Source organism: Neolamprologus multifasciatus, chromosome 23 (assembly GCF_963576455.1).
Source record: "Neolamprologus multifasciatus chromosome 23, fNeoMul1.2, whole genome shotgun sequence".
Taxonomy (NCBI): domain Eukaryota; kingdom Metazoa; phylum Chordata; class Actinopteri; order Cichliformes; family Cichlidae; genus Neolamprologus; species Neolamprologus multifasciatus.
The window spans coordinates 893,301-915,800 of record NC_140460.1 but is presented as its reverse complement, the minus strand read 5'-3'; the positions used below and the strand labels follow the sequence as shown (position 1 = coordinate 915,800).

General features: G+C 45.4%; 1 protein-coding gene and 1 long non-coding RNA gene across 5 annotated transcripts in view; both read left to right on the top strand.

Moving 5' to 3' along the window:
• Positions 1-22,500, top strand: part of arhgef18b (rho/rac guanine nucleotide exchange factor (GEF) 18b) — a 44,247-nt gene that overhangs the window by 8,947 nt on the left and 12,800 nt on the right. For 3 of the 4 annotated variants that reach the window (XM_085152898.1, XM_085152895.1, XM_085152896.1), the window contains exons 3-23: positions 1-438; positions 822-969; positions 2,466-2,592; positions 2,694-2,748; positions 3,230-3,274; positions 3,584-3,658; positions 4,164-4,272; positions 4,490-4,667; positions 14,442-14,509; positions 16,086-16,131; positions 17,606-17,810; positions 18,246-18,352; positions 20,295-20,435; positions 20,661-20,911; positions 20,981-21,106; positions 21,195-21,312; positions 21,387-21,641; positions 21,734-21,810; positions 21,973-22,151; positions 22,267-22,340; positions 22,457-22,500. The exon at positions 1-438 is cut by the window's left edge and continues 170 nt beyond it; the exon at positions 22,457-22,500 is cut by the window's right edge and continues 142 nt beyond it. In XM_085152898.1, coding sequence (XP_085009024.1) covers positions 272-438; positions 822-969; positions 2,466-2,592; positions 2,694-2,748; positions 3,230-3,274; positions 3,584-3,658; positions 4,164-4,272; positions 4,490-4,667; positions 14,442-14,509; positions 16,086-16,131; positions 17,606-17,810; positions 18,246-18,352; positions 20,295-20,435; positions 20,661-20,911; positions 20,981-21,106; positions 21,195-21,312; positions 21,387-21,641; positions 21,734-21,810; positions 21,973-22,151; positions 22,267-22,340; positions 22,457-22,500 — 2,595 coding nt within the window. In that variant the 5' untranslated portion in view covers positions 1-271. The remainder of the gene's footprint in view (positions 439-821; positions 970-2,465; positions 2,593-2,693; positions 2,749-3,229; positions 3,275-3,583; positions 3,659-4,163; positions 4,273-4,489; positions 4,668-14,441; positions 14,510-16,085; positions 16,132-17,605; positions 17,811-18,245; positions 18,353-20,294; positions 20,436-20,660; positions 20,912-20,980; positions 21,107-21,194; positions 21,313-21,386; positions 21,642-21,733; positions 21,811-21,972; positions 22,152-22,266; positions 22,341-22,456) is intronic. The other variant, XM_085152897.1, reaches the window with a different exon arrangement.
• On the top strand, positions 4,674-12,735 carry LOC146490610 (uncharacterized). Its single transcript, XR_014872598.1, has 2 exons — positions 4,674-11,105; positions 11,274-12,735. It is a non-coding gene; the product is annotated as an uncharacterized LOC146490610 (long non-coding RNA).

The following is a 22,500-nucleotide window of genomic DNA, read 5'->3' as shown; positions in this document are numbered from 1 at the left end:
GGAGAGCGTCGACCTCCAGGAGCCTCTAAACACAAACAGTCCAGCCCTGAACCGACCTGCACACGCTTTTCTGAACACGCACTCCCCACAGTTAAATGCACCGTTCCCGTCCTGCGAACAGCCTACAGAGGAACTTCCTCACAACCTTGTGGTCACTCAGCTCAGTCCTAAGTTGTTACCAGGTGGGTTCACTGATTGCGAGGACGCTCTCTGTGGAGGCTCTGCAGGAGGGCGGAGCTCGCCAAGTAATTTGATCGGATTGTCGGCATCGATGGAAACGGCATCGACAGCGGCGATGGAGGGAGCAAAGGAACAGTGCCCAATGGATTTTGATGGAGAGCCCGACCTGGACAGCTTTCCTATTCTAATCAGATCCATGTCTACATCTCGGAGGCACAGCTGGGGTGTCCCTCTGTCCCCGATCAACCTGGGGAGAAGGTAAGACGCAGAGCCGGACACGCAGAAACATTTCAGAGGAAGCGTCTCCTGTTACAGTCCAAATCTATTTGACTCATAAGTCATAACGGAAACGTCTTGCTTCAGTGTTACTCAGCACAGCTGTCACGCTCAAAAACAAAAACACTTTTCTGTCTGTGTTATTTAAGTGAGCTGAACGTTTCCTGTGGTTGGTCTTTCACAGCTTTTTAAATAATGACGGTGAAGCTTTTTTGAGCTGTGAAAATGAAACGTGCACAAAAATACTGATAAAACAGAAAATATACACAAGTCACAGACTCTCTATGTCTACCACATATGTGTGTATACACGCACATGCTTGTATATGTAAATCTATTTGCTTTGTTTGTTTGCCGTGCTGCCAGACTCAGTCTCGACACCAAGGCCATAGACAGTGACGGAGAGAGAGATGATGATGACGAGGAGCGACAGAATAGTCTTTTCCAGTCCACCTACAGCTGCTCGCCATGTCCTGAGGAGGACTCCGGCAGTCCTGATGGCTTCAGCCTGAGGGTAAGCTGCCCAATAATCAGGGTCACTGTGATGGTAATTAAGGCTGCAACGATTAGTCGACTAGTCACGATTACGTCGACTATCAAAATCGTCGGATTTAAGAGTGTAATAACGAACTGAAACAGAAGATGGCAGCACTGCATGTACAAGGATGGCAGCTGCCGTTAAACCCCGAAGAAGAAGAAGAACTGAAAAACTGAAGAAGAAGCTGTGTCCCAGAATTCATAGCGCAGCCCAGCTCAGTTTCCAACAATGGCGGCAGCTAGTTAGTTTTAATATTACTCTTATTATTCTTTCTGGGTCACAAAATAAACGTTTAACATATTTTCAGGCGAGAATGTAGCTGTGTAAACCTCAAATATCTGCTCAGTTTATCAAGACACCACATATTTTCAAAAGCGCTCCGACGTTTTCGGAGACGTCTGTTAGCCACTAGCTCGATAGCTAGCCGGGGGCTAGGCTCACTAGAGCCGTGAGAACACCGGAAACCCACCTACGTCTTCAAACCCACCGCCGTCTTTCGCTATTCAGGTTAAACATATATAAGTCACTTAGATAACTTAAAAATGTTATTGTTTGGCTTTTTTTCAGTGTTTTATTTGTTCCTGAGTAAATCGGTTTGGCTGAGATTAAAGTTATAGTTTTTACACAGCTGAATAAATGTCAAGCAGACAGCTGATTATCAGAAGTGTGAGATGCTGGAGAATTTACTCCGGTGTCCTGTTATATTTTAGATAGCAAGGAGTTTATTAAACTTCACCGAAACAATCTGCAAATTTCATTAAAATTTAATAAACTATCATCTTGTCTTTATTTTTAGTTAGCACATACCTTAAACACTTAAAGCTGTAAGCTAATGATAGTTATATAAGAGCAGATGCTGCTGGTGCAATAAGCTGTACGTTTTACGTCCAATGGATGATGATCTGATTAGTCGACTAATCAAAAATAATCGGTGACTAGTCGACTATCAAAATAATCGTTTGTGGCAGCCCTAGTGGTAATAACTCAAAAGTGGCATCGAGGAACTAAACTTTTTTTGTTAAATCCCACAACAAACCAAAAGCAACAATGTCATTTAGTTCCCTCTGAAGACGTCACAGACATGCAGCTCTGCGCTGAACTCGAGCTCAGTGATTTCCTCAAACTGCAGGATGCTGTTCAGCTTTCAGAACGAGCAGGTGCATTTCTGTGACACTGCAATGAATGAACACATCAACCAGTGAGCTTCTAATAGTTTTTGGAAAAGACTGGAAGTCACAGAGGACTTTTGGTCTGGGATATATGGACGATAGGAAAACTGTAGGTGACCACAGCTTGGATATTTGATGCTAAACAACAAATTAACTGAACCACAAAGAACTTTCTGACCACATTGACCAGAATAACTGAATGTAAATTGCCGTCTGCATAAGAAATCTATCGTATACAGTAAGTGTGTGTGTGTGCTGCTTGCTGAGGAGTGGATACACGTGCGTTTATTCTTCTTCTGTCAGGACCACGGCGAGCCCGGCAGGCAGCTATACTCCCGCTCAGAGATCCTTGCTACAGACGATTGCTCACGTGCTGCACACATTTCTCGTGTTGTACAGACATCCAAACAGGCTGCCAGGGCAGCAGGAGGTGAGGCTGCTTTAACGCCTGTAGAACAAATTTAAGTTCAGGTTTTATCACCTGAAGGCATCTTTCCTCATAACTGATCAGTTTATCTTTTTCACCTGTAGCTGAGGAATTTGACCCGGAAGAAAACCTGCATTCTACTGAAGGACAGACGCATATGTGAGTACACGTCATAGCTGCTCGTTCTCACCGTGTTCGAGGTGTTTCTGTCGAGTGCAAGTTTAAAGATGTTTGAAAGAAGGAAAGAAAGTGGTTTGATTACATTAACACGTCTTCTAAACTATGTTGAATTGTATTATTGCAGATTTTGAATCCTCTAGTGCAGCAGTGCAAATCCTGCTCTGCAGCTTTAAATGGTGTGCTGCAGCTCTCTCACTCCCACATAAGAGGGGCTTTCCCCTCTCTGCTGACATTTCTGCTCCATGTCATATGTCAGCAACCTTCTCCTCCCACAGTTCCCTCTCCCAGCTCCTTAGATGGCCCCTTTGTGTCTGTGTGTGTGAGGGGGAGGGTTATTTTATATGTACCCAGGCGGTGTGCGGACACAGCACACGGGGGAGGATTCTTCTCAAAATGAGCACCCAGCTCCTAGAATTGTTCTCCTCTCCTCCACTTAGTCTCAGTGTCTTGTTTGTCTCAGGGTGATGGTACAGAAAGTTCTGCAGGAGCTAAAGAAGTACCACGGGTAAGTAAACAGGAGAGGGAGGTGTGCGTGCTCTCACTGCTGTTGTAGCGGCGTCCCAGTCTATAAAGCACCAGCAGAGCCAGACTGTAGAGCGTGCGTGTGCACACACTGCACTGTAAGTGCAAGCATGTTTTTGCCATGTTTTGCATGTTGACATTGTGCAGTGACACTGCTGTTATCACTGGAAAACACTCACGGAGTCTAAACCACTCTTTGTTTTTGTACAGTTTGAAAACTCGAGCCATGACAAACACGTTTCTCACATTTGGGAGGTTTTTGAATCGAGCTTTTCATTGTTGTCATTGACAGAGAGAAGCAGAGAAACAGCAGATCAGACACCAAAGATTCAGGAAGTGTCACTTGGTACGAGTTCCTCTCTAACGAGTAAGTACGGCCCTCATCGTTGTTCCCTGACTGAAGCTGATCGTCTCACATTTGGGATGTTTGTGATGAAATGACTACAGGCACAGCGAGTCCTGGGAGGAGTTTTATTAGCCGTCGGTGACGGGATATAAAAGCAGTGAAAGACAAAGTGCTGATACAGTGCAGGCTGCTCTTGGTTCTGCAATAATGTGGTTTGTTTTTATGGAAACCATCAGAAAAACTGTTACTAATCAACAATGTCCTGTTTGCCAGGATGAATTTCTGATGTGTGCTTCAGGGGTTTTTATTCCCTTACTATGTAAAGCACCCTGAGATGACCTGACGCTGCACAAAAAAGTCAATTGAGACTCAACAAAGAGCTTTTAAAGCCAGGGATAGCAGTGGGTCATCTGCTTCCAACTCACCCTTTAAAGGCTGAAAGCAGAGGAAAAAGATGCCACAGAGATGCTGTGGTGTCTTTACATTAGCCTGTAGTTTATCCTTTACTCTCTTGCTCATCTACCAGGAATGAAGAAGAGGAGGATCGTACAGAGAAGGTGGAAAGAGGCACAAAAGTAAAAAGGACTCTGAGCTCTCTCAGGAACAGGATGACCGGCTCCTTCAATAAAGATAAGGTAATCCTGTGAAGCCCCACGACTTCATGACGAAATATAAATGTACCTTTTGCACTGAAGTGCACGTTTGGCCTAATGATTGCATTTTAAAGCAGATTGCAATCTCTATCCTAATTGTATGTCCTGCCTCAGCCATGAGATGTCATGTTTATTATGTCTGGAGAACACAACATATGCATGAAAAAAACAATCTGCCTCTTTCCTCGTTCCTCTGCAGGGTAAGAACCGCGAAAAAGAGCCTCAGAAAGAGAAGGTGAAGGACAAGGAGCCCAAAGAGAAAATGTGTGGCATTCACAGCAATGGGCATCATTTGGTGCCAGGTTCCTTCTCCAGTTGTGCCACGTGCTCGCTGTGCAGCAAGGCGCTGCAGAAAAAGCATGGCCTGCAGTGCACGAGTGAGTAACGCCACAGCCACAGGTGTACACGCACCCACGCTTGTTCTCAGTCGGACACATATGTGCACAGGTGCTGCGCTCATGCACAAGCTCGCATCTATTTATACTGCATGCACACTCACTCGCCCACTTAGTGGCGCACTCATGCACACATGTAAACAAACCACATGCAACACGAAGAGCTTGTGCTCACTAAACACCCGTTCAGCCTCTTTACACTGACATCTGTGTCAAAGCACATACATGTGAATCACACAGCAGCTTTTCACCACCCGTCACAGTGACTGTGGCTCCTCTTTGGGGCTGTTGAAGACATTTAGCTGAAAATAATCCTCCATTGTTAGATGTTAAGATGACACAGCCTGCCCCTTTTCCACCTCATCATTACTTTACCTCATCAGGTCACCTCTGTGAACTTGTTTAGACAAATTCTTGCAGATGTTTCGGTGAAGCTGCAGCTCGCCTTAGATTTGTTTTTCTAGTTTGCAACATATTTCAGATTTCTGCTTGTACGTGTTGAATGAGCTTGAAGTGAAAAAGCTGAGCCTCGCTTTGTCTCAAGGTAACCAAAGCTTCATGAATCCATTGGTCTGTTACTCTTAAGCCAATCAAGGGCAGCGTACAGGCTATAGTCAGAATAATGTTATCGAATGCGTGTTTGCACATTTGGAAGATTATAAATAAATGCAGCAGCTTCTGATGAACTACTTGTACCGTGCATGGAAGAAGTTTCCCAGTGAAACTCTTTAATAATGGCAGTCGTGTTAGTGGACGTAGACAAGAGTTAAGAACGTTTAGTCTGTATTATTCACATCTGACCATAACGTGTCTGACAAGTAAAACTAGTTTGCATGTCAAATGTTAAGCTTCATGTCAGTAAAATGATAGAAAGTCTCTTGATAAAGACGATGGCAGCACAGGTTTCAAAACTGCATCTGACCAAACCACGATGCACAGCGCCACGTTTGGAGAAACTCAAACACAGCATACCAGCACAACAACCTCACATCAACTGTTGGGCACGGTGGTGGGCGGGGCAATGCTTTCAGCCTCGGGATTGGACGCCTTGCACTCACTGAGTCCACCGTGCACTTCTTAGTATACAAAAGTATTCTCGAGGCAAATGTGAGATTGTCTGTCTGACCAAAACTGGGTCACGCAATAGGACAATGATCCCAAGCACAGCAGCAAACGTTACAGCAGAATGACTGAAAAAGAAAAGAATCGACGTGTTTCGATGGCGCCGTCAAGTCAGGTCAGTTACATTTAGTTTAACTTATACAGCACCAAATCACAACAACAGCCGCAGGGCTCTTTATACCGGAAGGCGAAGACCCTACAATAATACAGATGACCCCTTTGAGCAAGCACTTGGCGACAGTGGGAAGGAAGAACTCCATTTAAGCAGGAAGAAATCTCGTTCAGGACTCTAGGAGGGGCAGTGACAGGAATGCTGTGGGCGGACCTTAAGAGCGTAAACAAATGCCCACAAACCTCAGTGAACTGAAGCAATGCTGTAGACCAGCGGTCCCCAACCCCCGGGCCTCGGACTGGTACCAGTCCGTGAGTCGTTTGGTACCGGGCCGCGAGAGTTGAGGCTCAGGTGTGAAATGTTTGGTTTTCAGGGTTTTTATCGGTTTTCAGCGTTATTTTGTTATCGTTTTTATCGTTAGCTCGGTTTTCCTGGGTCTTTTCACGTGTGTTAGGAATAAATCTTCTTTTTTCGGTACCGGTACTAGTTTTATTTTGTTGTATTTATCCGCGACACCTTAAAGGCCGGTCCATGAAAATATTGTCGGACATAAACCGGTCCGTGGAGCAAAAAAGGTTGGAGACCGCTGCAGTAAACGCTCGATGGCTCAGCTCTGATACAGCAGTCATTCACACACATTCATACAAACACTTTAGCCAATATTCACACACGGGTTCAACATCCAAGGATACTTTAGCAGACTGGAGCAGCCAGAGGTCGAACCACCAACCTTACCATTAGTGGATGACCTGCTCTACCTGAGCTGAGGTGCGCTCGGGTTCCTCCACAGACAGATCATGTCATACTTTTTCACTCCTACTGTAGGTGGTCCTGTGAAACCGTTTACTCACAACTGTGTTTAAAGCGATGCAGTTAAAATGGTTCTAGACACACTCTCAGTATTGATGTTACATTTATGTTGTGTGACAGTTTTAAACTCCTGCTGGGTATTTCCTTTCCATCACCGTGACTGATGCTGGCAGTGTGGACTTTTGTCACGTGTTGACATTATTGTAATCCAGAGGCCGTCTTCTCAGAAGCCATGTGGTCTGGCTGTTTCACATCAACAAATAAAGTTTCCAGTAACAAGGAAACAGAAGTGTTCTCGATGTCATCAGCGTTTCTCTTTGCTTTCACTGGCACATGTGGATGGGAGCACTGGGGGGCATTTAGTCATTCTGTGCTATTGCTTCATTATTTCATGACTATAACCCAATATTTCCTTTCTCCCTCTATTCTGTGGCAGACAAAGGCCATAATATGTCCAGGATATTTATACACCGTGCGGTCGAGCAGTCAGGATGTAATATATGGTTGTTTCTTATTGTTTGCTTATTAAACAGAGCTGCTCTGGTATCCTTCAGCGAGGCTCGGTGTGCCACACATTCAGTGTCTTCCTCTTTGGACTGCCTCTTTTTTGACATCAGCAGAAAACAATAAGACATCTTCGTCTTTCAACTGCTCCCCTTAAGGGTGGATCATCTGCCTCCATCTCACCTTGTCCCTAGCATCATCACAACGACCCTCTACATACCACTGCATCCATGAATCCCCTCTTTTGTCCTCCTTCCTTTTCTTCCTCCCTTTAACATCCTTTGCCCAGCATATCCACATCTAGCCTTGTACATCCTGGTCACTCCCAGTGAAAGTCTGAGCATCTTCAACCAAACACTGTCATCTTGTAAACCTTCTCTTTCATTTTGCTGCTATCCTTCTGCCGCAAATCATCCCTAATACTCACGGATGAAGCAGGCTCTCATCCACCTGCTCCCCGGTCTCACTACAGATCACATTGTTGCCTGTAAATATCATTTACCAGTGATAGCCTCCATCACTGTGTCAAAGAAGAAGGAAGGGTCTTAGCAGATTGCTATCCCCACCTTGAACCTGCCTGTAAACCTGCTGTACACCCTGCACCACCCTCACATCCTTCTTCATGCAGTACCACAGTTCCTCTCTTGCTTTCATAGATCCACAGAAACCACAGTGCAGTTCTTTTTGACTTCTCCATCAGCACTCTCAAAGCAAACATATCTGTAGTGCCCTTTCTCGGCATGAGGACACACTGCTGTTCACTTATCGTCACCTCTCAACAACTCTTTCCCATATCTTCACGGTATGACTCATCAGCTGTATCCCTCTATAGCTGCCTCAGCTCTGTACATCACCTTTGTTCCTGAAAATCAGCACCAGTACACTTTTCCTCCGATGCTTAGGCTCTTTCACTCTCCAAGATTGTGTTAAACAATCTGGATAAAACAACAACAATAATAATAATAATGCATCTGTTACATTTCTCCATCCATCAATCATCACTGCTGCTGAATGAAGTCACAAACCCTAGATGCTCGTGTGTTGTTGTTCCGCGGACACAGGCGTGAGAAAACAAGTGAGTGTCCCTTTAATTTGAACTCAGCCCTGTGGGGATTCAGCCTGTGGAATGCGTCGTTTGTATGCCAGAGATTGTTCCCAGTGGAGACACAAACTGGACAAAACCGAGTATGTGGGATACTTGTTGCTGATCTCACTGGCCGGTGTGTTTTATTTAACTTACGGACAGACTACACTTCCCTACGGGTGCAGCTGATTCAGGCAAATCCGAGTCTTCTTGGGGCGGTAAGAAGCGGCTACTGTAGCGATGGTCTCAAGCGGGATCAGGTGGATAACTCCCGTTGTTTCCCTCTGTGGACTTTTCAGTCATCCCTGTCGTTAGCTAAGCCAGCTAAGAGCTAATCAAAGCCAACTAGGAGCTTTTTTCTTTTCCCTCCAGTGTTGACTCGGTGTGATAATAAGGGCAAGACACATTTACTTTCCCGAGAGTTTAATTTACACTTAGCTGGCCCAAATTAGCTCCCAGCTAGTCTCAGCGTAGCGCTGGCTACTTATTAGCCACGCAGCGCTTAGCGTGCTAGCTCGCGAACAACCTCTCCTTCTCGAAACACAAGGTTAGCTGAAAGCTCGTGTCTTTGTGGCGTAAACAAACCCACAACGCCACGAAACTCATCTGTTTGTTAACTTTAGGTCAACTTTACGTGGGTTTTTCGGTGACTTTGCTCTGCTGCCGGTTGTAGACTTTGCACGAAGCTCAACAGGTGAATGCTAGCGTTAGCTTCCAAGATAACTTGGTGTGCCTGAAGTCTAATTTACTGGCGTTTCCTCTCATGTAACGTGTTTCAAACGGAGCGTGTATTCACATGTACAGCAGTAATGTTAGAGCAGTGTTGACTGAGGCTGTCTCCACCTCCATCAGCCTCCTTTATTTGTCTTTGCTCCCTCCTCTTAGCTGACTGAGATTTAGGCAGCTTTTATTCCTTCTTTCTTTTTTAAATGTATATTCTTCAGTGTATTAAATGAGATGCTTCCCATTCCTCAGGCGGCCAGGTGATGCCCCTCTGCCAGAGCTTTGCTGGCATCAGGCGATAGGAATGCCCCAGGCTGAGGGGTGACCATTCAGCCTGTCACCTCACTCTTCAGCCTTTCTGTTCTGACTGGGTCACATGGTGCTAATTGTGCTTGGCAGGTCTACCAGTGCATAACAGCCCACTCCACTGACTCTGGGTCTCACCCATGTCTGCCTGTTAGCACAACACTTCTTTATGCATCACTGCCTTTCCTTCAAGCATGCCCGACTTCTGAATGTTTGCATTTTACACGATTGAAGGTTTGGCTCTCACACTAGTATTCTCCTCCTGTGGACCATTGTTGTCTACTTTTATACTGGTAACCTTTGGCCTAATTAATCAGGAAATGGGGGGGAAAAAAGCACCATTACCAAGAAAAAGTAGAATGGTTTGGACCATTATTTCCAGGAGTGTGAACCAGATTAATCTAATAGTTCAAACCCAAGCAAGGTCAAGTGTACGACAATGAAGGCATGGTTGTTGTGCTAATTTATGTTGTGCATTAGATTATTGGTGGAGGACTTTTGGTGGAGGACTGCAGAGATGTTTCACTTCACTTTGTAAACCGCTCCGCTTCCCTCCCGTTTCATTAGATGATGTCATTGGTCGTCTGGCCTCTTTGGACTTTGTCCCAAATGTTTTTGTCGCTAGTGTTTTTGGGAATTAAGAGTAACTTCTTTCTTTTTCTTTTTTGCATGCATGACTGCACAGGAAGCTTTGTGCTAGAATGTTTTTTTAAAGTGACCTGTTTTCCTCTTTACCTTCAGTCGATCAGCTATTTGCGGTAATAAGGTTTTTCTTTGAACTAAAAAAGAATGATTGAGGTCACACATGGTTTTCACATGGTTCAAAACGATAAGTAGCCTACTTATTGAACTTTACCGTCAAGTTAATTTCCTCTCAAATTGTGACTCTGCACTGTCCAAGTTATTCTGTGGAAGGGTGATATGTTTAACTTCTATTGTAGCTTGCATGGTCTCTCTGTGCCTGCATGCGTTTTCTCTCGGTTTCCTATTTAGTTGATAGGCATGCATTTAGTTACTGTGGATATCCATATCCATGGTTTAATAGCTGTTTGTGTCAGCTCTGCAGTGGACCGGGGATTTGTCCTCGGACTACCCCATCTCACCCTGGGTCAACCGGGAGAGACTCCTACCCCGTGCAAGCCTAGTTGAACAAGCTTTTAAGAGAAGTTATCTGACAGAGAGGACATGCTTGAAAATGCTTTTCATTCACATAAATCGAACGACGTTCACATACAAAGGTTCTCTAAGACATGGGAACCAAACCGACTGCCTTAGTGACTTTGAATGCCATGTGTGGGATTCTGGTCATAACAGAGCCACTGGATCCACTCACAGCAAGCGTCTATAGTCAGTGTTTTTTGTTTAAGTCGTCATTAGTCTGTAAGTGAATAGTGGATGTGACCTAAATTGAGCTCTTGTGGCCCTCGACAGTAATGCCAGTGCTAGTAGCCTCTATGGTTTAAAGCCTATACTTAGAGCTGTGACAGGGTTATTGCTTTCACATGAATTAACACAACAGCTTCCTGTGTTTTTGCACTTTGTCTTTGCTATGAGTTATATGTATTTTCCACAAACCAGGCTGCACCTTCAATCTGCATCTATCATATAGTAAGGAATAAAGTAAAGACATTTGTGTGTGTGAAGCAGGATCGCAACGAGAGCTTAAGATTGACACAAACGCACAGCTGCTTGAATCTGAGCCACCGAGCACCATCAGGTAGCCACCGAGCACCATCAGGTAGCCATCGAGCACCATCAGGTAGCCATCGAGCACCATCGGGTAGCCATCGAGCACCATCGGGTAGCCACCGAGCACCATCGGGTAGCCACCGAGCACCATCGGGTAGCCACCGAGCACCATCGGGTAGCCATCGAGCACCATCGGGTAGCCATCGAGCACCATCGGGTAGCCATCGAGCACCATCAGGTAGCCAGGCGTTCTTAAATTCTTTCTAAATAGATTCAAAGCCAGCATCAAACTCACAGCTGCTTTAGGATCTAAAATGTGCATCCTTTGTTATTGCATGTTGTAAAACCACCTGCGACGGAAACTGCAGTTTCACAACCTGACAGCGTTTCTGGGCCGCGTGTGAAAACAGTGTTTACATGATGTGATGTGTGAAATAATGCTTTCCTGGAAGAAACCGCTGTTCTTCTGTTGACCTCTGCCAAATCCAATGCCGGGCATGTGAGATAACACATTTTCTCTAGAAGTGGAGTCGCAGCAGCTTTTTTTTTCTTCTAATTTTCTATCAGTTACAGCAGAGAGCAAAGTATCATTTTCACTTCTAGTTCACTGTGACTCACTGAAGTGTGCACTCTGTACCACAAGAAGACTTGTTGTGCGATGGGGTGTCAGCAGATGTTGGGTGTGGTCGTGGTTTTGTTAGGGAGCCGAGTGTCCCGTGGATCAGCGACTGACATCAGCGACTGTAACGTCTGACATTTCTCAACAGTATCAGACGTCCAGCTGATGATACGCGATCCCGTCCTCTAGGGCTGTGCGATATGACCAAAATCTCATATCCTGATATCAGACATCTATCGTCTGATAACGATATAAATCACAAAAATGTAACATTTTCTGTAAATTCTGTGAATCTCGAGCAGCTCGACTTGTGTGAAGTGTTTCCAGCTGCGCGTCATGTAGCTGGAGTCGAGTGTTTTAACCGATGCGTGAAACGATACATTTTTAGACATAAGTTGTAACGGCGCCGTTTTCTTTGTGAGTATTTCTTACACGGCGTGCTGCGGGGAAAAGCCTGTTCTAACGTTTGAGTCTAAGGTTTATTTTTTAGCACCTGGCGTCTTTTTTACTTCTCATCCATAAATAATCTGCTTTCACGTGATTCAGTTTATTTTGAAAAGTCTCAACAGGATCTTGAGCTTTATTGTGAAAGGTTTATGTGGAACATAAACAAGCGAACACGCGATGCTGTTACCGTCGCTGTTGCTAACGACAACGCATAAAAACAGACGCTTGTCCGTCTGTAGTGTGGTTATATTAAATATAAGAGAAAGAGAGAACTTTAAGAAATTAATAATAACTACAGTGACATCAAACGATGAAAACAGCCGTAAACAGTTTATTTTGCGACACCACGAAACAAACGATAGCGTAAAATGAAACAATAGACGTTTTTATATCGTCATCAGATATATATCGTTATATCGAACAGCCCTACCGTCCTCACACCTGAGCTCTGCTTACTCTGATCTTTCTCTCATGTGTTCAGCATGTTGCACAGTGTGCTATTGTTAACAAGCTGCAATGATAAGCTCGGTGATATCAGTAAACAGAAAACCTACTGTTCTTGCTTATCTAAGGTTAATCTTTTACTTCTATTGAGTGATAATATTGCAATGACATTGATTTTTTTTTAAACCCCACATAGATATACTTACTTATTAATCCCATCTGCTTCTCAGTACCTTTCCAAGAGAGGAGCTGCCGTACTGTATAAGGAAGTGCGGGACACATAAAGGGACGGTGACACAGTGGTGAGCTGTGTGGTAGGAGTCAGAGGTGGGCTCTGAGCCCCCTTTGTGTTTGCAGTGTTGATGGACAGGCTGACAGATCGGTCAAGCAGATGACATTGTGCTCTTAGTGAGAGTAAGGAGCAGGTGGACGAGAGCTCTGGAAGAAAGAGGAATGAGCCGTGCATGTGGGGCCGGTTGTCTTCATTAAACAATGAATTTGAGCTCGTCTGTCAAACAGCCAGATTAGATTTTATTTTCTTTTTCATTTTTTAGTTGAATCAGGATGATTCAAACAAAGTCTAAAAGGGGAAAATGGGCTTCGATTCAACGCAATCGAAGTGCTTCTAGTTGCTATTCACAGTTTTATGTATATATCTGCTCAGTACAGCTCAAACAGAGGCTCAGCGGTGCTGGTTCAGATTATTCAGAAGCCAGTTTCTGTTTTCTTTTCCTTCAGCTGAGCCAGCAATTGTTCATTTATGATGAGAGCGAGCAGCAGACACAGAGGGGGGGTCGAGAAAAAAGCTAAAAGGCAAAAAGCTGCATGCAGAGCGTTTTCACACACAAACGATCACCTGCCTCACTGCTTCATGCTTTTTCTGGGTAAGAAGATACAGACTTATCATTTGTCTCCGTTGTAGCAGCTGTAGTGTGGTACCAGCATTCAGAGGGGGGGTAAGGGCTAGAAACTTTCAGCATTTAGTGGAAGTTGCTGGTACGGCTCACGCCAGCGTCGCCTTTGTCAGCCAGCTACAAAGCCTGATTTCAAACGCTCGCCACGCTGCCTGCGTCGGTGTAAAGGAGGCACAATGATGCTTTAGGACGTAAACATCATCAGTGAACGAGGTATTTTACGACGTCACACTTTCTCTTGTGATGCACTGACTTGACGCAGTCAGCTGAAATTAGTTTTTCACCAGTCACAGCGTAGATACGGTTTTACGCAACCATGTACTTGTCTGTCTTGTTTGTATTATTGTGGTTTTCCCTGGAAGGGATGGGAACACGCTTTGCATGCTGAAGCATGACTGATTTGTTTGGCTAGCCTTGTCCTCCAGAAAAGGCTTCGGGCGTTTACAGCATGTGTTGTACTGTACGCTGCCAGGTCGCAAGATCTCAGTAATCGCGTACGCGATGGAGGAGACCCAGTTTATTTTTCTATAACAGCTTTTATCTGTGTAATTAGCAGAGAGGTATATACAGCCATGTCATCTAAACATGCAGCAGCAGCTTTGGGTTTAATAAGACAGAAATATAAACCTGTTACTGAGAAAAAGGAAGCTGCTGGTCCGACGGCGCTCTGACTCTGTGTCTTTATGGGGAAACAAACAGAAGCCACTGTTGCACCAGTCCCACCAGTTTAACTTTACAAATACATGCATGAAAACAAACATTGTGATTTGTTTGCATGAGCTGAAAGTGCTTCAGCTTTCTGTTTCTTTGTCTGAATCACAGCTTTGTACTCGTGATGGCGTCGCCTTCAGGAGCTGCTCAAATGTTGTTCTTTTTCATTTCAAACATGCATCATTGCCAAAACTCTGTGGTCTTGTATAAACCTGCTCCTGAAAAGACTAATGATACACTGACTGTAAGTTTCTGCCCTGGTGTTTTTCAGATTGCGCTGTGAACGTTCACAAGAGCTGCAAGTCTCTGCTGGGGGAGTGCACCAGCAGCAAGAATAAGGTAAACACTCGAAACACGGCGAGCAGCCACGATTAGGCCACGCTGGGTTTGATTGCGCTCTACAGGCCTGGACTTTAATGTGATGTTGCACGAAGGAGTTGCGTATCACTTCCTGTGTCCTCTTCTTGTGGTTCAATTACCATTCGTGCTTCTGTGCATCGCTGCAGCGATGACACGTAGAAACCTTCAGACGGGATTTGTTTTGTCGAGCATGAGAAATTTGGAGGAATGTTTATGTTAAAATGACTTTTGGATTGATGATGAAACATCAGAATTTGCTGTTTGACCGTGACGGCAGGATTCAGTGTTCACTGTGACAGTGAAGCAGAAGTGATGATGATGATGATGCATGTAATTTCCACATTCAATACGACGGCTGTCGAAACATTTTGCAACAACCGCGCCCATGAACATACCACCGTCTCTTATGCATCTTGATGCTCACTGGAGCATCAAGATGTCCTAGTCTACAAGTCATACTTCTTAAAAATTATTTTTGGGGATTTTTAGCGTTAATTGATTTGATGGAGCGCTGATCAGAAAGCAGGGACAGTGACGTGCACGCAGTGACTCGTGTGGACACGTTTCTGGGTTTTACGCACACAATGTGCTGGACATCTTATTTTAAAGGGCTGTAATGCCCAATTATATCAGGAAGTGGAACAGATATTCTCATTTGGGTGGGTGGCTGTAGCTCAGGTGGCAGAGCAGGTCAGCCACTAATCAGAAGGTCGGTGGTTCAATCCCAGGCTGCTTTAGGGACTAGAAAAGTGCTATACAAATGCAGGCCATTTACCATTGCTGATGGAAAAAGACTTGAACCTGGGAAGTACAACCATAAATACCAATACATTGTATACAAGAACAATAAAGTCACCAGCATCAATACATTAAATGTCATTTAAAGGTACCATTATCCGTAGTTTTCTTTGGGGTGGCTGTAGCTCAGGTGGCAGAGCGGATCAGCCACTAATCAGGTCGGTGGTTCAATCCCAGGCTGCTCCAGTCTGCATGCCAAATATCCTTGGGCAAGATACTAACCCCATGTTGCTCTCCGATGCATCCATCGGATGCATACTTAGCACTTAAGCTTAGAAGTGCTTGTGTGATTGGGTGAATGAATTAGCTGTATAAAGCGCTTTGAGTGCTCGGACAGAGTAGAAAAGCGCTATATAAGAACCAGTCCATTTACCATTTGTTATTTTTATTAAACAAACTAAAGTGAAATATAACTCAGACTTTATAAATTCCAGTGTTGTACGTTTTATGACATTATTTCCTTTTTTTGTCTCATTCAAAAACGTAAGAGGAAGACAGAAGACTGAGAACAAAATAGGAATCGTAAAAAATTTAAGGTGGTGCATGAAGCTACTTCATCCCCTCACAGACGTATGAATCCACTTTTCTCGGCTCGTTTGCGGCTCGACTTCTCTGTTCTTGTGAATCTGCCTGATATGAACTTGTGAATAAAGGCTAACTGTGTGCACTTTTGTATAATTTTATAATCTGACTCTGTTGATAAAAGCACGAGAAACTGGCCTTAAAAATGTCGTCTTTCTTTCTTTTCTCCACGCAGAGAGATACGCTACCGAAGACTGGCTCATCAGGATCTCCTAACCTCGGTGAGTCGAGCGCTGATGTGCTGCTCGCACATCCCGCTGACACAGTATCAGTGTAACTATGGGGTTCATCGATGGCTGAGAAGGTGGCTTTAGTCCCTTTATGTCTAATTAGAAAGCTGGTTGCTGCACCAGAGGATTAAAAACATGAACCCTCAACACATCTGATGGTGGACTTGTCCTATTTCTTTCTGGTGTGTGTTTGTGTGTCTGTTTCTCTGTGGTGTGTGCGCCTACACACTGAGCATAGCAGGGGGAGATTGGCCTCCAACAGCCGGTAGGTGAAGGTGATGATTAGCCACCGTTGAGAACAGTCAGATTTACTTCCTTTTGTCCAAACTGTGATTTTGAAATGTTGTTTATGTACCGACTTCATATAAAGACACAGAGCTGCTGTACTAATGCTGCTGTGAAGTGTTGCACGAGTGTCACCTGTGCATCCTGACCTCATTCATCTTACGCTTGGCCACAGGGCGCCATTGTTGAACAAAAGCTTTTAGGAAGAAAATAAAAGGCTGGGTGAAGCTGCACGTTTTAGTCTTTTTAAAGTCGTTTCTCAAAAGCAAATCTGAAATCTGAGTACAGCTGAGGGGGCCAATCACCCAGTGGCTACACAGACGATACTGCTCAGCAGGATGAATATAAGTGGTTTTGCTGACCATGATACAAATGCATTTGCTTTTATTCATCCAGGAAAACTCGTCATCGCTAATCGTAACATGCAGCACGTCCGGCTGCATGCGAGCGAACCCACGGGAGACGTGAGCAGCGGCGGCAGCAGCTTAAGTTAATCTCCTGTAGCAGTTGTTATTGTCTTGTGAACAGCTGGGGGCCTGTCACCCACACCTGGTTTCGCCTCATGTCTTGCCTCCAGCCAATCAGTAGCTTGTGCAGGGGGTCAGGAAGATGAGCAAGAGAAGGAGGAATTGAGGAGGCGTGAAGGATCAGAAAGTGCGAGAAATATCAAAGGGTGTGCGTCTTTCTAGAAGTTACTTCTACTGAGCAGCTCGAGCTTGAAGGGTCTCGTGGGCTGCGGGGTTCGCGCTGTTCACTGTTTACACTGGTGACCTCGCTCAGTTTGCATTATTGCACTTCTCCTTGACTTACTCATCCGATTTGAAGATTTGGATGGAGCTGCTGGTTGCTAAAAGATCTTGCCAAACAAAGGGACCCTTCAAAGCGTGCTCCGTGCCCTCCCCATCGTCCTCCGCCTCCTCGTGGGGTCTGTCTGGACGTGTGGGGATGCGAATGTTGATGCACCGCGACATGATCACCTGCAGATTCTTCCGATCCCTGCCGCGATCCTGGCTGAGGAAGCACGGGGGTCGGCTCGGGCAGGACACCAAGAGCTCCTCCTCCGCTCCACTTCGCCGGTCATCTTCTCCTTTCTCTCTCTCCTCTCCTCGTTTGTCCTCATGTTCTTCTTCTGTGTCCTCTAATTGCATCCGATCACCTGTCTCTCGTCTGTCTTTCCCAGCGCTAAAAGACCGGGACAGAGAGTGGGATCAGCCAGGCCCGGCCGCATCTCAGGCCCTGGATGGCCATCGAGGTTCGTTCAGTGGCCCAGGCATGACCATTAGTGCGTTGGGATCTAGCGCTTCGCAATCCGCCCTCGCCACCAGCACTTCCACGGCTGCTACCTTCAGCATTGGCCACAACCTTCATTACAGCAATAGTTCAGCGTGAGTATGGACTTCATATCTATTCATATGTTGCTGCACTGTAGATGTTTGAGGCTCTGCTGTATGTAAATGCCTCATATTTTTAGATTCTCGTCTCTTTAGCTCAAACAATATTTTGCCGTTGCCACCGTAAGATGTTTTTATAGTCGACACTTAAAGGCAGGCTGTCTCTTCTAATATGATGCCCTGTGAAGCTGAGTGTAGACGGCTTGCAGCTGCCTGCTTTTTTGCTGCATGGCTCGGTAACGGGGGGGGCAGTGAAAGAGAGATGGGCCACAGTAAGTGGAGAAGAAGAAATCAGGAAAGATTTTCTATACTTTGTTTGATTTATTTGCTACTTTGGATCTTTAAACGCACGTGTTGACTGCTAGCAGGATTAAGTTGTTTCCTTTTCACCGTGTACGCCACCTTGGACCTGTGGTTGTCTTCCCTCAGATCCCTCCCTGGGGAGATGGATGAGACGGACACTCCCCGCTCCAAACGCTACAATGAAGACGCGATTTCCCTCGCTCCTTCGACCACCGAGTCCATCATTGTAGAAGGTGAGCAGCTGTCTGTGACTGAAATGTGGCTTGAACTGGAATTACTGGAATAACAGTTCCAGTCTCAGTTGGAATCAGTGGGAAATTGTTGACCAGCTTTTCTCAGACTGAGTCTTCTTAGGGCTGCCTGCTCGAGCGACAGCTCACCTTCAGGGCTTTTTTCCCCAAACCCAGAGTGTGTCCTGCTGGTTGCGATTTGTGGGTTCAGGAGTGACCTCGACCTGTATTCTAGGCTGGAGACCGACCAGCGTGTCTATTATATGGGCTTATTTATGAAAGGGCTACTGCCGAGTAGGGCTGCCACGATTAGTCAATTAGTCACGATTACGTCGACTATCAAAATCGTCGACGACTGATTTAATAGTCGACGCGTCGTTTGAAGCTTTGTAAGATCCCAAAAGACGCAGGAATAAGTAGTAGGATTTAAGAGTGTAATAACGGACTGAAACAGAAGATGGCAGCACTGCATGTACAAGGATGCCAGCTGCCGTTAAACCCCGAAGAAGAAGAAGAAGCTGTGTCCCAGAATTCATAGCGCAGCCCAGCTCAGTTTCCAACAATGGCGGCAGCTAGTTAGTTTTAATATTACTCTTATTATTCTTTCTGAGTCACAAAATAAACGTTTAACATATTTTCAGGCGAGAATGTAGCTGTGTAAACCTCAAATATCTGCTCAGTTTATCAAGACACCACATATTTTCAAAAGCGCTCCGACGTTTTCGGAGACGTCTGTTAGCCACTAGCTCGATAGCTAGCCGGGGGCTAGGCTAACTAGAGCCGTGAGAACACCGGACTCCCGGCAAATTGTCTTCAAACCCACCGCCGTCTTTGGCTACTCAGGTTAAACATATATAAGTCACTTAGATAACTTAAAAATGTTATTGTTTGGCTTTTTTTTCAGTGTTTTATTTGTTCCTGAGTAAATCGGTTTGGCTGAGATTAAAGTTATAGTTTACACAGTTTACACAGCTGAATAAACGTCAAGCAGACAGCTGATTATCAGAAGTGTGAGATGCTCGAGAATTTACTCCGGTGTCCTGTTATATTTTAGATAACAAGGAGTTTATTAAACTTCACCAAAACAATCTGCAAATTTCATTAAAATTTAATAAACTATCATCTTGTCTTTATTTTTAGTTAGCACAGACCTTAAACACTTAAAGCTGTAAGCTAATGATAGTTATATAAGAGCAGATGCTGCTGGTGCAATAAGCTGTACGTTTTACGTCCAATGGATGATGATCTGATTAGTCGACCATCAAAATAATCGTTTGTGGCAGCCCTAGTGTCGATACCCATCTTTATTGTTTTATTCCACGCTTTAACAATGTATGACAGGGCAGGATGATTGTTTTTCCTCACAGTTGTGTTATCAATACGGAGGATGATCACCTATATTATCTCTGATATTAAGAACATCACAGCATGCACTGTGCTCATGGATAACTGATGAAAGGGGCGGAAAACTTGAGTCATACGTTGTTGAGGTGGAGTCACACTTTGTTATCGGCTCTTTGAGGAAAGCGACCTTGATGATAACGTGTGACGCGGGTTCGGCATTGCTGGAAGCGACTGTAGTGTGTCTGAACTAGTGTTGCTCGCCTCTGCAGAGTGCGAGCGGGCAGAGGCGAGCAAGTTTCCTGTACTGAGACACAAAGTTGCTACAGATCGTTTAAAAGATGAAAACAAGGCCGCGCGTCGTCTCGGCCGAGCGGATGATTTTATAAACTGTAAATGTCTCATTTAGGCGACGGAAAATCCTTTAGTTCAGAGCGATGAGCTGTTAAACAGGGACCCTGCACAATAAGTCATTTAGGAATCTTCATTATTTATAAAATTCTGCACATGTTGAGGTCTCATCATGCAATATCCAGAAGTCCTTTTCAAAATAATTATAACCAACAAAGCAGAGCAGCTCTGACGCCTCTGCTGCTCTCCTCAGATGCTCACTATGCAGCTGTGCGGGCCGATCTGGAGTCTGATGCTCAGGACTTGGAGGCAGACTCGTGGAGTTTGGCGGTTGATCAGCAGTATCTCAAAAAGCACACTAAAGAAACGGCGAAGAGACAAGACGTGATATACGGTGAGTGTGATTTCATTGTTCCTGTCGCGCGGATCAGTGCGTACAGACGGCGCTTTGAAAGGCACACTGATTGGGCCGTGCAGCTGTAAATAAACCTTAATGTGTAAATGTGTGTGTTTAAAAAGCCTAAATGTAAAACCAGGAGCTTTACGCAACATCCAGCACCTCAGTGCACTGCAATGCACGACACACACACGTGCATTACATGCGTCTGTCGTCCTGTAGAGCTGATGCAGACAGAGATGCATCACGTGAGAACTCTGAAGATCATGCTGCGCGTCTACGTCCGGGAGTTGAAGGAGAACCTCCAGATGGACGCAGGAAGGCTGGACTGTCTGTTTCCCCGCTTGGAAAACCTCCTCGACCTTCACACGAACTTCCTGTCTCGTCTCAAAGAGCGGCGGCGAGAAAGCCTCGTGCCGCCCAGCGACAGGAACTACACCATCAACAAACTGGCAGACGTCCTGATCGCACAGGTATGGAGGAGACACACGCACGCTGATGCCCACCATCGGTGACGGCGCTGACGTTTGTTCTTTGTCCAGTTCTCGGGTGAAATCGGAGAGAAGATGAAGGACAGCTACGGAGATTTCTGCAGCCACCACCCTGAAGCTGTCAGCTACTACAAAGATCAGCTGCAAAACAACAAAAAGTTCCAAAACATCATCCGAGTACGATACAGAATCAGCTGCATCACATTAAAGAGGCGTTGGTTAGCGTGCAGCGTCAAATCAAATATTTCTGCTTCTGTTCTTTCAGAAAATCAGCCACCTGTCTATTGTGCGGCGGCTCGGAGTGACCGAGTGTATTTTATTGGTGACACAGCGGATTACAAAGTACCCGGTGCTAGTCGAGCGCATCCTTCACAACACTGAAGGTATTTCTGCTCCGTAGATCAGTTACTGCCCAGAATGACGTCGCTGTGTTTAATCATTCTTTCCTCGTTCCCAGCTGGTACGGACGAGCACGTGGATTTGAGTCGGGCGCTGGGTCTGATCAAAGACACCATCGTACAGGTGGACGCGTTGGTTAATCTCCACGAGAAGAGCTCCAGGCTCAGAGAAATACACCTCAGGATGGAGCTGAAGGCGCAGGGGAAATTCAAAGACGGTCGTGTCTTTCGGAGGGAGGACCTCGCGCCGGGCCGGAGACGGCTGCTCCATGAGGGCACAGTCAGCTGGAGAGCTGCTTCAGGCAGACTCAAAGGTTATCACATAATAAAACGATGACTCCTCTGCTGTCTGTGCACGTGTCCTGCTTCTATAATCAATAATCTGTCATTTCTGCTCTTCCTTTAGATATTCTCGCCGTGCTGCTGTCAGATGTGTTGCTTTTGCTGCAAGAAAAAGATCAGAGATATGTGTTTGCTGCAGTGGTGAGTACGTCGTACCTATGAAACATAAAACGGCATCAACGAGAAATGTTCAGTGTGCTTTGGAAACTAAGAAGGAGCAGAATTCTGCTGTGATGGCGACAGGTTTGTAAAGTCATTCTCGTTTCCGCCCCCTCCTCTCTTTTGTCCTTCTGCTCCTCCCAGGACAACAAGCCGTCAGTTATCTCTCTCCAGAAGCTCATAGTCAGGGAGGTTGCCCACGAGGAGAAAGCCATGTTTCTTATCTGTGCCTCTTCCAACGAGCCGGAGATGTACGAGATCCACACGGCCTCGAAGGAGGAGCGAAACTCATGGATGACGCAAATACGACAAGCTGCAGAGAGGTAGCTGCAGCAACACAAACACGCATCTGTTATCACTCGGGCTAATCCAAAGAAAGTGTTCACACACCTCAATCAAAGCCAGGAGCCTTTCCTCATCTGTCTTCTCCCCCATTAGCTGCCCTCACACCGAGGAAAGGCTGTTCAGTGAGGAAGAAGAGGCGCGAGCTTCAAGGTTTAAAGAATTTCGAGGTAACTAGAGGCCACAAGGTGGTGCTCGTGTGTTATCTTACCCTTCAACTATCTACAAGTCTAGAATATTAAAGCTTGTCCAGGAATGAGTTTTCTGTCGTGCTTCCCAACTGTAGAGCGGCTGAGCCAGAGGGATGCAGCGATCACGCAGGCGCTGACC